The sequence below is a fragment of the Alexandromys fortis genome, unplaced genomic scaffold, assembly GCF_014885135.2.
Source record: "Alexandromys fortis isolate MF-2015 unplaced genomic scaffold, M_Fortis_MF-2015_v1.1 scaffold_329, whole genome shotgun sequence".
NCBI classification, from domain to species: Eukaryota; Metazoa; Chordata; class Mammalia; order Rodentia; family Cricetidae; genus Alexandromys; species Alexandromys fortis.
Genome location: NW_026068249.1, coordinates 505,720 through 521,187, shown reverse-complemented (window position 1 = coordinate 521,187; position 15,468 = coordinate 505,720). Strand labels below are relative to the sequence as shown.

Genomic DNA, 15,468 nt, shown 5'->3' with positions numbered 1-15,468 from the left:
GCTGTAATAATGAAGTCAGTGTGACCCTGAAAAAATATGGGTAGGCTTATGAATGGTACAGATTTTTAGAGACAAACTCTTACAGATTTAAAAGGGTATCATTTAAGAAAACAGCATCAAGGTCTAGGGAGATAGAAAGTATCTGTCTCAAAAGCATGAGGAGTTGAGTTCAGAGCTCAGCACCCAAGTTAAGAAGTTGGAATGTAAGCTGGGAAGTGGTGGGGTATGCCTTTAATCCCAGCACTAGGCCACCATGGTCTACAGAGTGAGTTCCAGTACAGCCAGGGCTACACAAAGAAACCCTGTCTCGAAAAAGAAGATGAAGTTGGAATGGAACTCTAGTGTGTGGGCTAGTGATAGGTAGATCCTTGAAGCTTACTGATAAGCAAATCTATGCAGCTGGTAAGTGTCAGGTTCAGTGAGAGACCATGTCTCAAAAACAGAGAAAGTATAGAATGTGATTGAGGACCACAGCTGGCATCTACCTTTGGCCTACACATACATCCATATAAACATAAAAACAAATGTATACCCTACACACACATACACCGGAAAAAAGTAAACAGAGGGAGAGAGAGAAAGAAAGAAGGAAAGATCAATTGTAAATGAATATTCACTTTTGTGCCCACATTCGAAAAATCACACAGAAACTATATTAATTACAATATTGTTTGGCCAATAGCTCAATCATATTCCAAGCTAGCTCTTACATCTTAAATTAACCCATGTGTATGAACCTATGTATCGCCATGAGGCTGTGGCTTACTGGTAATGTTCTGGCATCTTTCTTCTTCAGTGGCTACATGGCATTTCCTCAGCTACTCTCTCTGTCTCTGTTCAGATTTCCAACCTGGCTTTACTCTGCTAAGCCACTGACCGAAATAGCTTTATTTATCAACCAATAAAAACAACACATATACAGAAGGACATCCCACATCAATCAATAATATTAAATGGAGAAAAGAGGTTTTTGAGGGATTTTTTTTTTTTGAGACAGGAGCATTCTGTGTAGCCCTGGCTATCCTGGAACTTGCTCTGTAGACCAGAATGGCCTTGAACTCACAGAGATCCACCTGCCTCTGCCTCCCAAGTGCTGGGAATAAAAGCATGCACCACCACTGCCCGACTGAAAAGAGATTAATTCAAAGGAAAATTAATTTTGACTCTTACCTCACCTCACATATAAAAAAAATTGAAACAGACTATAAACCTAACTCTAAAGATGAAGTAATAAACTACTGTAGAAAAACATAAGACATTATTGTGTGACTCGGAATAAGTGCAGATATTTTAAACAAGGACTCAAAAGACTTGATTGTTGTGGAATATTACTTTAGGCAAAGTAATATTTAGATGTTTGTTTCTGCTGCCTTTGTTAAAGATGTAAAGATGTGTTACATTTGTTTTACCTTGTCTGCCTAAGGCACCTGGTTAGTCTAATACAAGCTAATAGCACGGCAGGAGAATAGGTGGGAATGGCAGGCAGAGAGAACAAATGGGAGAAATCGAGGCTTGAGAGAAAAAAAGAGAAGGAACAAAGAGAACAAGAGAGAAAGAGGGACACACCTGGAGCCAGAAGCCAGGCAGCCACTAGCCAGTCATGGAGACAGCAGGAAAGTAAGATATACAGGGGGGGGAGGGGAGAAAGCCCTGAGGTAAAATGTAGATGAGATGAAGAGAAACAGACTGAACTATAAGGGCTAGCAAGAAATAAGGCTGAGCATTCATAATGCTCCCCACGTCATGATCTGGGCGCTGGATGGTGACCCAAAAGAGGAAGCCTGCTACACTTGATAAGAAAACTTTAAGAAGAGTAAAATCAAGGGCTGGAGAGAAGGCTCAGCAGTCAAGAGATGGCTGCTCTTCCAAAGAACCAGGATTCAATTCTCAGCACCTAAATGATGGTTCACAACCAACTGTAACTCCAGCTCCAAGGAATCCTATGTCCACTTCTGGCCTCTGTGCACATCTGGCACACATATTATGCACAGACACACATGCAAGAAAAACTCACACACATGTAAAAAATTTCAAAATTAAAATTTTTGTTTACCAAAAGACACAATTAAAACAGTAAAAAGGTAAGCTACAAGCTTGTCATACAATTGATATAGGATTTACATTTACAATATCTAACAAACTCTGTGGGAGTAGAACATTACTCTCACACATACCAGCAAACACAGCACTTCTGAATCTGCTACAGATATGTAGCAGTTTTCTCATATGCACCAAACACTTCTTCAGCAAAGTCCAAGTGTATATCCCATACTTAACTCTGACACTATCTGGAAACAGCTTTGGGTCCCTTTTCAGATGACAATCACAATGGATTGTCCTCGTCCAATTGTGTTGCTATAACAAGTTACTTGGAACTAAATAAGTTATAAAGAACAGAAATTTATTTTCTCACAGTTGTGGAGGCCGAGAAGAGGCTTCTTTCCACATCCTCCAGTGAGAGGAAAAGCGTGAAGAGGGGGAGGGGGCAGCGGTAGAGCCCTCAAGGTTCTATCACCTTCCAAAGGTTCCACCTCCTATCACTGCCACAATGCCACCTGGTTTAAACACCAAACAAAAGCATAAAAACAGGTGACAGGCAAGAGGCAAGAACCTGACAAGACACCTAGAGTACTCGATGGGGATATGGATCTCAGATACAAAGCAGTCATAATTAGGATAGATTCCATTAGTGTATTCTTCTACTAGCCACAGAGGCCTGCCACAGGTTCAAAGATAATCCCAGATGCAAGAAAGGTAAGAATTCTAGTTCTTAATTTCCTGAATGCCCAATTGCTTCCTGTTAGCACAAACACCTGATAAAACAGACCTTTCTTTCCCCCCTGCTCCTAGGCCAGGAAAAACCCTTAGGGAACATTAGGATCCCAATCTTTGCTCAATTTTTGTTGATCCATCTGTCCTGGAATAGAAACTATAGTTGCTGAGCAGAAAACTGTGTCTAATCCAACAGCAGGATCCAAGTCACACAGGGGTCCCAGGTAATCAAAAGAAGGCTGGAACTCTGAACAGCTCTGGTTGGAGAAAAGGCTCACAATAAAGTAAAGCCTCTTACCAGCTGAAGGATGGATGTGCAGAGATTCAGAAAGCGACCGAACACTCTCAGAGCCCTGTGATTCTCTTTGGCTATTGTCTTCTGCAGGTCCAGAAGCTCATAGCTCTTATCTGGCTCCTTGGGTAGCCAGGACACAGAACGAAGCTCCTGAAGAAGCCTAGAATCAATAAATAAATTAGCTAGAGCTGGTATCCCAGCCATCCCTCTTTCAACACCTTTGAACTCTTCCCAACCCAGTTCAACCCAGACTGAGCAAATGTTTACATAGACTGTAATATTCCCAGTGACCAATGACAGTTGCCAGGTGGAAAATGATTTAGAAAAGCCTCATGGAATGAACAGATGCTCATACCTAGTGACCTTTATTCCAAGAGGGGCTCAGATAAATCCCAAGATATGAAAAAACAAGAGACTTCATCCTGGGAATAAGGAAAATAAGGTCCTAAAAAGTCAAGGTTGACAGGCACATGTTCGGATCAAAGGTGACTAAACCTCAGTTTCTCTAGAGCTGACTGCCACTGAAGAAGCTCCTCCTGTTCTCTGCCCTCCCTGCTTCCCCAGAACTCCATCCATAGCTCCGAAGATTCCTTGAAAAATATGAACAACCCCAATAAGTAGTAAGGATGAATACTTAATGATGAATTTATGGGTATCTATCCTGTATGTGCTACAGGGCACTGTCCATAATCTCATGTAATTCTTTTTTTTTAAAATATTTATTTATTTATTATATTATGTGAATAGCATTCCTTCCACGTGTGCCTGTAAGCCAGAAGGGGGCGCCAGGTCTCATTATAAATGGCTGCAAGCCACCATGTGGTTGCTGGGAATTGAACTCAGGACCTCTGGAAGAGCAGTCAGTGCTCTTAACCTCTGAGCCATCTCTCCAGCCCTCTCATGTAATTCTTGCTATTTGCACTGCGTAGTTCAAATCTATAGGAGTTTGCAGACCACTGATTTGAGGCTCAAAGAACAGACTCCTTGCTAGTTTTCAGGATCTAGATTCAGACCTAACAGTCCTCAAAACTCCAAATCCTTATAATTTATACCATCACCGGGTATGGGGACACATAACTGTAATCCTAACGATTGAAAGGGTTGAAGCAAGAAAATCAGAAGTTCAAAGCTAACATTAGCTTATGTAGCAAGTTAGAGGCAAGCCTGGGGTATATGAGACCCTGTCTCATAAAGCAACCAGAAAAACAAAACAGCTAAAAAATTTAAAAAAATATGCCGGGGGGGCTGGAGAGATGGCTCAGTGGTTAAGAGCATTGGCTGCTTTTCCGAAGGTCCTGAGTTCAATTCCCAGCAACTACATGGTGGCTCACAACCATCTGTAAAGAGGTCTGGCGCCCTCTTCTGGCCTTCAGGCATACAGACAGGATATTGTATATATAATAAATAAATATTAAAAAAAAGAAACCGCCTTTAATCCCAGCACTCAGGAGGCAGAGGCAGGCGGATCTATGTGAGTTTGAGGCCAGCCTGTTCTACAAGAGCTAGTTCCAGGACAGACTCTAAAGCTACACAGAGAAACACTGTCTATAAATAAATGAATAAATAAATAAAACCATTATGATGACTAGGCAAATCTAGAGGATGGTACCAGCCTAATTTAGAGGTTGCAAACTGGTATCCATTGTATCAAAGTTTCCACTGTGCATTGTTAAGAATTAACCCTCACAGTCTTTTAATTAAAATTTGAACCCAATAGCTAAAATTTTAAATTTTTGTAAAGCCAGCAAGATGGCATTTGCTGTTACCAAGCCTGATCATCTAACTTCAGGCTCCAAGTCCCACATGGTGGAAGGAAGGAAAGAACTGATTCCCTCAGTTATTCTCTGACCTACACACACACACACACACACACACACACACACACACACACACACACACACACACCAGAGAGAGAACACATGAACATGAGCACACACAAAATAACTAAAATACAGTATTTTTTCAATATTTAATTTTTTAAATTTAATTTTACCATGATACGTAGATCTCTAGGAAATGCTAAAACACAAGGTGAGCTAATCACAGTGGGCCTGTTCTCCAGAACGTGAGTTAGCTGGAGCTGAGAAGTGGCTGTCCTTTCAGAAGCAATCTTCAGGCTGCCATGCTGTGACCCCCAATGTCTCACTAATCACGGCCTTCTACAGTGTGTGCAGTGAGGCTCCCTGAGCCTTTGAGCCTGCAACTCCTAGCACAGAAGACACCTGACGCACCATGAAGGAAAGGCGAGCAAGGGATAAAAATAGGAATAACCAACTCTCAAAAAAGTGTAGCCTGGTAGGTAATGTATATAGGTTGTTAATGGACAATCATTAATAATAGTCAAGTTTGTAGTCATGTTAGTTAGATTTTCTAGATGTGCATGGATATATTTCAGATAGGCATTCTTCATATCTTTCAAAGGCTAGAGAATATGGCATTTTAAATGTTTTAATAACTTAGGGTTTTTCATGACAATGAGAAACTCTGCTCCTGGCAGCACCAATCTACTTCAGGAAGAAGATGGGCATCGAAGAGGATCCTTATGGAGATTGATAGCCATTTGGGCAAGAAACTGCTCTTGCCTGGACTGTTGCATAAACTGGACACAGAGAACCCTCAGAGAGAGGACTACTGAACTTGCCTAAAGGTGAGATGATCCTTCGGGGTTCCTGATTCATGAAAGAGTCTGCAAGACATTCTTCAGGACAAGCAGATAGTGACTGCCTTTGAAATTTCCTGCTTTGTGGAAATGTCTGCTGGAAACTATGGGCCTGTAGGCCGAAGATAGATGCCCCAATGGTACAGAGGAACTTTGGGTGACTGTCCAGGCAGCGAGATGTCTCTGTCATTTCTAGAGTTTGAAAGTTGTTTATTTCTTGTTTGCTTAGGTAATATTATATCTTTCTGGACTCTGATGGAGTTAAGAATAGTTAGCTATAGTTATAGTTTTCCTTAGTTATGATATTATTGTAATTTTTACTTGATAACTGTTTTGTTATATGTAATTTTGCTATGTTAAAGTTAAAGCCTTCCTTTTTTGTTTAAACAGAAAAAGGGGAAATGATGGAGGAAGGTCATTGGTTAATTAAATAAAGAAACTGCTTGCCCTGATAGGTTAAAACATAGGTGGGAGGAGTAAACAGAACAGGATGCTGGGAGGAAGAGGAAGTGAGCTCAGACTCGACAGCTCTGCTCTGGAGCAGAGACGCCATGCTCAGCTCTCCTGGGTAGACGCGATAGCTCTGCCCTCAGAGACACACACGATGAAGCTCCGACCCAGGATGGATGTAGGCTAGAATCTTCCCGGTAAGTGCACCTTGGGGTGCTTACACACATTATTAGAAATTGGCTAGTCCAGGTGCGAGAGTTAGCCTAGAAGAGGCTAGATAGAAATGGGCCAAGCAGTGCTTAAATGAATACAGTTTGTGTGTTGTTATTTCGGGGCATAAGCTAGCCAGGCAGCCGGGGTGCTAGGGACGCAGCCCCACTGCTCCTATTGCAACAGACATGGTATTTCCTTTTTCCAAATAATTTTTTGTAGTTATTGAAACAAAATGTTGAAGGTTAGAGATAGGGTTCAGTGGTAGAGCACTTGCCTAGTATGTTGGAGGCACTAGATTCAATCCCTAGCATTTCAACATACACATAAGCACACCAAAAACCAAAACCAAACCCAAATCAACAACAACAACAATAAAAACCAATAGGGTCTGTTAAGTAACATAGGTCAACCTCAAACTCTTGGTCATCTGCCTCAGCCTCTGAGAGGACTCCAGGTGTGCCCAGCATACCCAGTCCGCAGGGTCTGAGAGGACTCCAGGTGTGCCCCAGCATACCCAGTCCCCAGCCTCTGAGAGGACTCCAGGTGTGCCCAGCATACCCAGTCTCCAGCCTCTGAGAGGACTCCAGGTGTGCCCAGCATACCCAGTCCCCAGCCTCTGAGAGGACTCCAGGTGTGCCCCAGCATACCCAGTCCCCAGCCTCTGAGAGGACTCCAGGTGTGCCCAGCATACCCAGTCTCCAGCCTCTGAGAGGACTCCAGGTGTGCCCAGCATACCCAGTCCCCAGCCTCTGAGAGGACTCCAGGTGTGCCCCAGCATACCCAGTCCCCAGCCTCTGAGAGGACTCCAGGTGTGCCCAGCATACCCAGTCTCCAGCCTCTGAGAGGACTCCAGGTGTGCCCAGCATACCCAGTCCCCAGCCTCTGAGAGGACTCCAGGTGTGCCCCAGCATACCCAGTCCCCAGCCTCTGAGAGGACTCCAGGTGTGCCCAGCATACCCAGTCTCCAGCCTCTGAGAGGACTCCAGGTGTGCCCAGCATACCCAGTCCCCAGCCTCTGAGAGGACTCCAGGTGTGCCCCAGCATACCCAGTCCCCAGCCTCTGAGAGGACTCCAGGTGTGCCCAGCATACCCAGTCTCCAGCCTCTGAGAGGACTCCAGGTGTGCCCAGCATACCCAGTCCCCAGCCTCTGAGAGGACTCCAGGTGTGCCCCAGCATACCCAGTCCCCAGCCTCTGAGAGGACTCCAGGTGTGCCCAGCATACCCAGTCCCCAGCCTCTGAGAGGACTCCAGGTGGGCCCAGCATACCCAGTCTCCAGCCTCTGAGAGGACTCCAGGTGTGCCCCAGCATACCCAGTCCCCAGCCTCTGAGAGGACTCCAGGTGTGCCCAGCATACCCAGTCTCCAGCCTCTGAGAGGACTCCAGGTGTGCCCAGCATACCCAGTCCCCAGCCTCTGAGAGGACTCCAGGTGTGCCCAGCATACCCAGTCCCCCGTCTGAGAGGACTCCAGGTGTGCCCCAGCATACCCAGTCCGCAGGGTCTGAGAGGACTCCAGGTGTGCCCAGCATACCCAGTCCCCAGCCTCTGAGAGGACTCCAGGTGTGCCCAGCATACCCAGTCCCCAGCCTCTGAGAGGACTCCAGGTGTGCCCAGCATACCCAGTCCCCAGCCTGAGAGGACTCCAGGTGTGCCCCAGCATACCCAGTATGCAAAACTGAAAACTCCATGGCAGGTGTGTTTGTAGTACTTCACCTGCTAATATGGAGCAGCCCAGCTCCAAAGTGAGGAACAGCCAAGAGCAGATGACTCTTCAGGAAAGTCTGGATTCGGTGCAGTCCATGCAGCCTCACATTCTTCTTCCAGCTGCAGGTTAGAGGTGAGTGTCAATACGCTCCCATTATTCCCTCATCCATGTCTCCACCCAAACCCAACTCTGTCATTACCTACCAGGTCAAAGCCTTTTGTAAGAGGCAATTCCTAAAGAATGGGATGCGCTGGAGCTCGTGCCAGAGGGTGGAGTTGCGATGCCAGGTACCCAGTGTCATGGCTTCACTGCCCTCCACAGGATGCACATGCAGGATCCCAAAGGGAGAGAAGATGTAGTGTTCAGGATTCACCTGGTTCGGTGGCACCACTACCAGGTTGTAAGGCCTGTTTTAAAATGAAAACCATCTCTGATTAGTGAGAACCGAAGAACTTGTGCACATATCCTGAGGAGACCCAAGAAGGATGGGGAGAGAAAAAGGAGATAGGAAGGGAGGGAGGTAGAAAAAAAGTAGGAAAGGTGGGAAGACAGCAGAACAGTATTCAAACTAGAATGACTGAACAAATACTAAGAAATTTAAGCCAGAGATAGATGGTGAGAAAGAAAAAGGCATCTAGCCTGTTAGCCTGTTCCAAGTCCTTATCTTCAGATACAGAACATCTCATGAAATTTAGGACATTATTTGTGTAAGCTTCAGTATTCTTCTGTGAGAAGCTAAGATGAATAATTCTGCCATTGTAATACTTCTTCATATTTTAAGATACATTGCCATTTTGACGATGTTGAAGTGTGTATGGTGGGGAAGGGGTGTTTTAATAGTGGCTATCTGAGCCTATAAAGGGCGTGAGTGAGGGAAGGATGGAAAGAGGAACTTAGGGCAGGGGTGCAGCTCAGTGGTAGAGCACTCACCTAGCATTTGTGAGTTCCTGAGTTCCATTTAAGAACAGAAGAAAAAAGTGGTTCGAAAAGGAGAAAGTGAATGAATGCAGCTGGTATGGAATTGGGAGGGTCTCACCTTATTTACTTGTTTGTTAGTCTCGTTGGTTACAAAAGAGGCCAAGAGGTAAAAGAAGATTTTAGTTCAGTCTAAACACAGGGCAATTTTGGAAAACCAATGTTTCCCTAACATTGAGATCTCGACATGTGATTCTTGCACTGTAGTTAGATAAGGTCAGCATTAAATGTGCTCCTGAGGCTATAAATACATGCTTTCCTGTTTCAAAAGGAAGGAAGGAAGGAAGGAAGGAAGGAAGGAAGGAAGGAAGGAAGGAAGGAAGGAAGGAAGGAAGGCACAGTTCAGACGAGAGGATGGAGAGGGCAGAGGCGGCGGTGGGAACTGTGAGGCCCAAGAGTGGGTGAGCTGGAGAAAGATAGGAGTGGGGGTGGGGCTCTTACTTAAAGTACCGGTCAGGAGCCACATTGAGGTAGAGGAAGTGGATCTTCCTCTGGTACCAGTCTGTCTTCAGAAGGGATTTCACTTTACTTTTCAGTAAGGAAGTCTTAGAACTTTTCTTCTTGAAGGCCTTCTTCTCAGGAGATTCAGAGGCACGCTGAGACCTGAGTGACAAAATAAAACAGGGAGAAAAGCAGAACCAAAAGGTCAGTGCCTAGAGGGGAGCTTTGCCACCACTGGCCATGGAAAGCAGGAATTAGATCGAGTGCCCTGGGGCACACAGGTGGTACAGTCGGAGCCTGTCTAATCTACACACGCACCAGGCAAATGCAGTCAGCCCTTCACACATTTGCCAACTGTAGACAACTATAGCCAGCATGAAAAACTTCTCCTGATAAATGATCAGACTAGACTGACTGTGTTACTGCAGTAGTGTTATGTAACATTGTATACAGTACTAGGAAGACATTATTTTTCTAGCTCATTCCCCTATAAGCCCTCTGTCCTACTTATCAGCAGTAGGCTTTGATAGTGGACCAAATCATCTTAACTACTATATCTGTGATCAAAAGAAGATATCAAGTTCAAGACTTGCCTGGCTACAGCAAGTTCAAGACCAACAGATGCAACTTAGTAAACCACTATCTCAAAATAAAAAGTACGAATACAACTAAACTTTTGGCTCAGTGGTACAGCAGTTGCCTAGCACGCATGAAGACCCAGGTTGATCCCTAAGTCCTAGCATCAAAAAAATAAAAAATAAAAACATTATTTCCTTAGTAGTGAGGTTACATAATCACAAAATCAGAAGTACTGGCTCCAGTGTCCAGTCTGAATTCAGGGCTCATTTGTTTTGATGTCATAGACAAACAGCTACTGTCCCCAGCCCCTCCATCTAACTGGTTGGATGCTCAACCCTGCCTAGCTTCAGTCTCATCACATTCTTCTTTGCCTGCATAATCTGAGCTTCTCCCTTGGTTTCCTTTGCCTTCTCTCATACTGTCTCCCCAGTCTGAAGGAGAGTATGCCCTTTATTTTCTGCAGGGTCACTTTCTCGTGTGTTTGCTACATCCCTTTACTCTGCTGTATTACATATCCTCTTCTTACCATAGCTTGTTGATCCCATTAGTCTACAAATACTAATGGAGCACCTACTTCTCAGCTATTGTGTCTTAAAGGCTGTGAGCATCCTTCTGCATTAACAAGAGATCCATCCAGATGCCAGAATTACTTCAAACTCTGGCCTAAGTGTCTTTCTCTCTTTCAAGCCAATCTGGTGAATAGTAAAATGGCATTTCCACTTGTCTCCCATTCATTCCCAAGTTCATTATAACCTGGCTTCCTTACCACAAAGCCCTGGCTTGGTTTCACACCACCAACTGCTGCCTCACTAACACATTTCCACCTCTCTCTACCCAAATCCTTTACTCCTGCTGTATCTCTGCATGTCTTTCCCAGCCCCATCCCACCAAGAGCACAGGGACAATAACCAGCATCCTTTTGCTTTATACTCCTTACTACAATTTGTTAATCATATCTTACATGCCCTAACGTCTCTCTTACCAAACTGCAAGGCTCCAAAGGAAAGAACAGAGTCTGTCTGACTCATTTCTTCCATTCCCAACATCTAGATACATCCAAGTATCTAATAGTAATTAAATGAATCGGGGCCTTAGAAGACAGCTCTGGAGAACATTAGGTAGACCTCAGAGATTGACTGCCAGGTTCAGAGAGATATGAGAAGTTGATTCCTTCTTAATATATCAGCCTATGACCATTTCTGTTAAGATCTCGCAAGAGAGAAAAGTTAGACTTGGGGCCTCTCTGAAAAAGCAAAGCTCTGTCGGGATGATTAAAGACAAAAAGTGCTGGCATTTGCCACCTTCCTTCACAGCTCCAGGAACCTGCCCTCTTGTCCACCATTAGGGATCAGAGACTTCATGAAGAGTCATAAATTGATCCAGCCATAAATTTAAAAGCAAAATCTGAGGAAGTCATGCTTGATTAAAGGCAAAACTAGCTTTTTTTTTTCTTCCCCTAGACAATGACTGTATCATAGACAAGTTACAAAATATCAAGAAAATCAGACCAGAGCTAGTGAGAAGTTGCTGGACTAAAGTCAAAGAGATGACTCAGAGGCAGCATTCTGTCTTAGACCTGAAATACTTCATATAGACCTGTGGGAGGAGACCAGGCTGACGAGCACTCCCTAGGAGTAACCAAGAACCCTATCCATACCAAGCACCCAGGACCACACAAGATAAGCCCCAAACTGTGGTTCAGTGGTTATAAATGACAGAGAAAATGAACCCCCAAGGAAGCTTCTGACTGGAAACTGCAAGGTTAAGCTTTGGCTTCCTAACCGCTGACTCTTGATTTCAGCATTTCCCAAGGATTAGCACTGAGAGACACTGCTTTGTTTTGCAAGTGAAAAGGGAGAAAGAAAGGTACAGCCTAGTCCAGAGCAGTTGGGCTAATCCTGAAGAGCCATAAAGAGGGGACTCAAAAAGCCAGTGTTCCCGCAGGCACCTAAAACTAATGTCTTTTTTCTCCTCTACTCAAAGCCCTGGACCAGGCCACTCACTTTCTCTCAGCAGGCTCCCCTTCTGCGAGGTGAGCATCGCTGCTTCCATACTGTACAGGAATGTCTGTCGCCAGTGCCAAGGGCAGGAGACTCAGGCTATTCAGCCACTGGGTCTCTTCTAGGGCCACCTCAACACCAACAATGCCCAGGCTGTGCTGTAGCTCAGGCAGTGTCAATGGTCGCAGCCACGTGGCTAGTTCCTGCTTTTGTTGTTTGCCCCACCGGGCCTTCACAAAAGGGCATGCTGGCCATGGAGGCCCTCGATGAGACCTCTTCATCCAGGGACGGCAGTCAACATGGGAAGAACTGTGTAATAAAGAGGTATCTGGGGGAAAGGCCTTATCTATGGCATCTAGCAGATCCAGGTGGAGTTGGGATTGGACCTTGGGTGCCCAGCAGTACAGTTGCTCCAGTAAAGGCAGCAACTCGAGCTGACCAGTTAGCATCTCACGATATGGAGGCAACAGGCCCAGTACTGCATGCAGATAACGCCAGGCTTCACAGCTGCAATCCTGCAGCACAGCTGACAGCAGAGATTGCAGCTCGGACAGCAGCAGCTCCAGCGATGTCCGCTGCTCTGATTCAACCACTTCCTTAAGGAGCTTCTGTTTCTTCCAACAGTCCCAGGAATGTCCTTGAATGCTGCAGCTACATTCAGTCAGCCTAGATTCAAGGACTTCAACTGAGGGCTTATCGGGAGACGAAGGTACGTTCCTCTCTTCCAGAATAAAGCGGAGGCAGGTATTCAACTGTTGCCGAACTGATCTTGCCCACAGCTGAGGGTCTAAATGCCAGTTCCAGGCTTTTGGCTGCTGGGTCTCACCTGTGTGACCCAGCCCTGTTGGGGCAGGGTGGGGAGGGGTAGGTTCAGGATCTGGGCTTGGACAGCAAGATGGATAGAGCTGCAGGGCACAGGAAGACCAGCAGAAGGCCTTTCCTGAGCCTGTGCTCACTGGCAAGGACGGGCACAGGTCCCAGGAGGACCCAGGAGAAGCGCCTCCCACCATTTTCGGAATTGTCCTGTCTCACCTGGTGTCCGGGATGCAGAAGGCATGGGAAGGGAAGGGGGAGAGGCCCGAGGATGAGGTTTCATTGCGGAGCTCTCGCTGTAGAGAACGAACTTAGGCCCAGTTCCAGCCACTTAACACGGAGACAGACACAGGCTAGCAAAATCTTTGGAAAACTGCATTCACAGCAGGGAACCTTCAGAGTGGAGGCTGGCAATTGCCTTGAAAAGGAGACACAAAGGGGTCGTCACTCAGAGGTGGCAAAACTCAAATCACCTGAAGTCTTCGCTACAAACCAAGAAGATCCTAAGGGGAAAGTCAGCTGCTCAGTAGGGTGGCAGGTGAGGACACCTAGAGGAAGGAAGGGGCAGAAGGGAGCGGCCCCGGGCTTGCCCGTGGGAGGAGCCTCCCGAGGAGCAGGGAGACCTGAGCAATCAGGGCAGCAGATGCAGATCCCGAGCTGAGGACCACCGGCTCCCAGCAGTTAGAACCGTTACAGAATCCTGGAGGCCCAAGCCTTAGCCCGGAGCCAGGAGGGGCCAGCATGCAATGTGGGCGGGGCTTGAGGGCGGGCCCCGAGCCCGGGCCACACCTGCAGGTCGCGTGTAACCTGACCAAAAGAGAATCTGGGAGAAAGAATGAATGACAAGATTGATTTGGGGAACTAACAGCATCTAGGCTGTGTGGAGCAAGTGTAATACATATACCCGCTTATCTGTTCACTAATTTTCCCCTCCTCTCCCTGTTTGTGCACCTCACCTTCCGTAAAGAAGCATGCGGAAGACAAAAACCCTTTATCCCTCTCAAAAGCCACACATCTAGTTGGGGCTGAGAATCTATGAGTGGTTTAATTAAAAACAAACAAACAAACAAAAAACAAAACAGAAGCCCTATCCTGTCTCTCTGTGATGGAGGTATGTATGACTCCAAGATTTTGCCCCAACCAGTGGAAATTTGGTATGCCAGAACTGTGATGGAGAAGATGGTAAAAAAGAGTAGGCTTGGGCTGGAGAGATGGCTCAGTGGTTAAGAGCATTGCCTGCTCTTCCAAAGGTCCTGAGTTCAATTCCCAGCAACCACATGGTGGCTCACAACTATCTGGAATGAGGTCTGGTGCCCTCTTCTGGCCTGCAGACATACATACAGACAGAATATTGTATGCATAATAAATAAATATTTAAAAAAAGATTTTAAAAAATTATAAAAAAAAAAGAGTAGGCTTGGGGGCGGGTGGTAGAGGGCAGTTAGGCTTCTGATTTTGGATATTTCAAGCTTGAAGTCTGAGATACTTATCAGATATCCATGGGCGGGAGGTGCAGCTCAGTGGTCGATGGTCGAGCACTTGCCCTTCGCGGTCAAAGCCCTGTGTTCGATCTCCGGAGTCTTGAAAGAGAAGCTGGCCTTGAACTCAAGATTGCTCTGCTTCAGCCTCCTAAGTGAAAATATATGCTTATGTGCCACATCCAAGTAGAAGTTTAGTGTTTATTCTCACATTATATTCAAGCACAAGTATTCTTAGGGCTATGACTGGAGCGTTCTCTCTTCCCAAGGCTATGGTAACAGTCTTCAGGGTCCAAGAGAGTTCACCTCTGCATCTGCCAAGGTCCACTCCAACTATGATGAAAAGGACGCCTCTTTTTATTAAGGGCATGACCTGGCAGCTGCATGTGTTCGTCATTTGTGCTCATTTACCCAAACCTGGGTAAAAGCAAAGCTTCCACATCTTACCTTTGTTTTCAGTGGCTGTGGTGGTTTGAATAAGAATGCCCCCAACAGGTTCATATGTCTGGATGTTTGGAAAAGATTGGGTGACCTTGTTGGCTCATCTCATCAGTGTAAGTATATAAGAGTGAATGTTTTGCCCACATGTTCTCAAGACTTCATTGAAAGTCTCTGATCAAATAGGCTTACAATGAATTCTTTAACTTCCCAGTAGAAGTCAACACTCTCCCACATCCCTTCCTCTTTACCCCAAATTATTTTTCTCCATGTTGATTGCTATCTCATCTACTCATTAACTTACCTGTTTATCCTGACTAAAAATATAAACTTCATAGTTGCAAAGATTCTAATTGTTCTTATTGCCCCCTAGCTTATCCCCAGTCCTTAGTGCTAGGTACCATAAGTAGATGTCACCCAGCAACACAGTCAGCCACAGAATAAGAAGGAAATAAAGAATAGAGACAGGTAAAAGCTAGAGCAAAGGGTTGATGGGCTAATTTAAATTAAGAAAAGTTGGGTAGAAACAAGCCAAGCAAGACTGGGCATTTCTAAGTAAGAATAAGTCTCTGTGTATTTTATTTGAGAACTGGGTACCAGGCCCCGAAAGAACAAAGAATAAAAAAAAAAAAAAAAAAAAAAAAAAAAAA

At 45.4% G+C, this 15,468-nt stretch overlaps 1 protein-coding gene across 1 annotated transcript in view; it reads right to left on the bottom strand.

The window, feature by feature from the left end:
* Dnhd1 (dynein heavy chain domain 1) overlaps positions 1-14,225 on the bottom strand; it is a 68,999-nt gene extending 54,774 nt beyond the window's left edge. Inside the window, exons 1-6 of the mRNA XM_050131335.1 lie at positions 13,122-14,225; positions 12,093-12,930; positions 9,511-9,672; positions 8,298-8,501; positions 8,103-8,213; positions 3,071-3,227 (exon numbers count right to left, since the gene is read on the bottom strand). Coding sequence (XP_049987292.1) covers positions 3,071-3,227; positions 8,103-8,213; positions 8,298-8,501; positions 9,511-9,672; positions 12,093-12,930; positions 13,122-13,185 — 1,536 coding nt within the window. The 5' untranslated portion in view covers positions 13,186-14,225. The remainder of the gene's footprint in view (positions 1-3,070; positions 3,228-8,102; positions 8,214-8,297; positions 8,502-9,510; positions 9,673-12,092; positions 12,931-13,121) is intronic.
* Between the last annotated feature and the right edge of the window lie 1,243 nt (positions 14,226-15,468).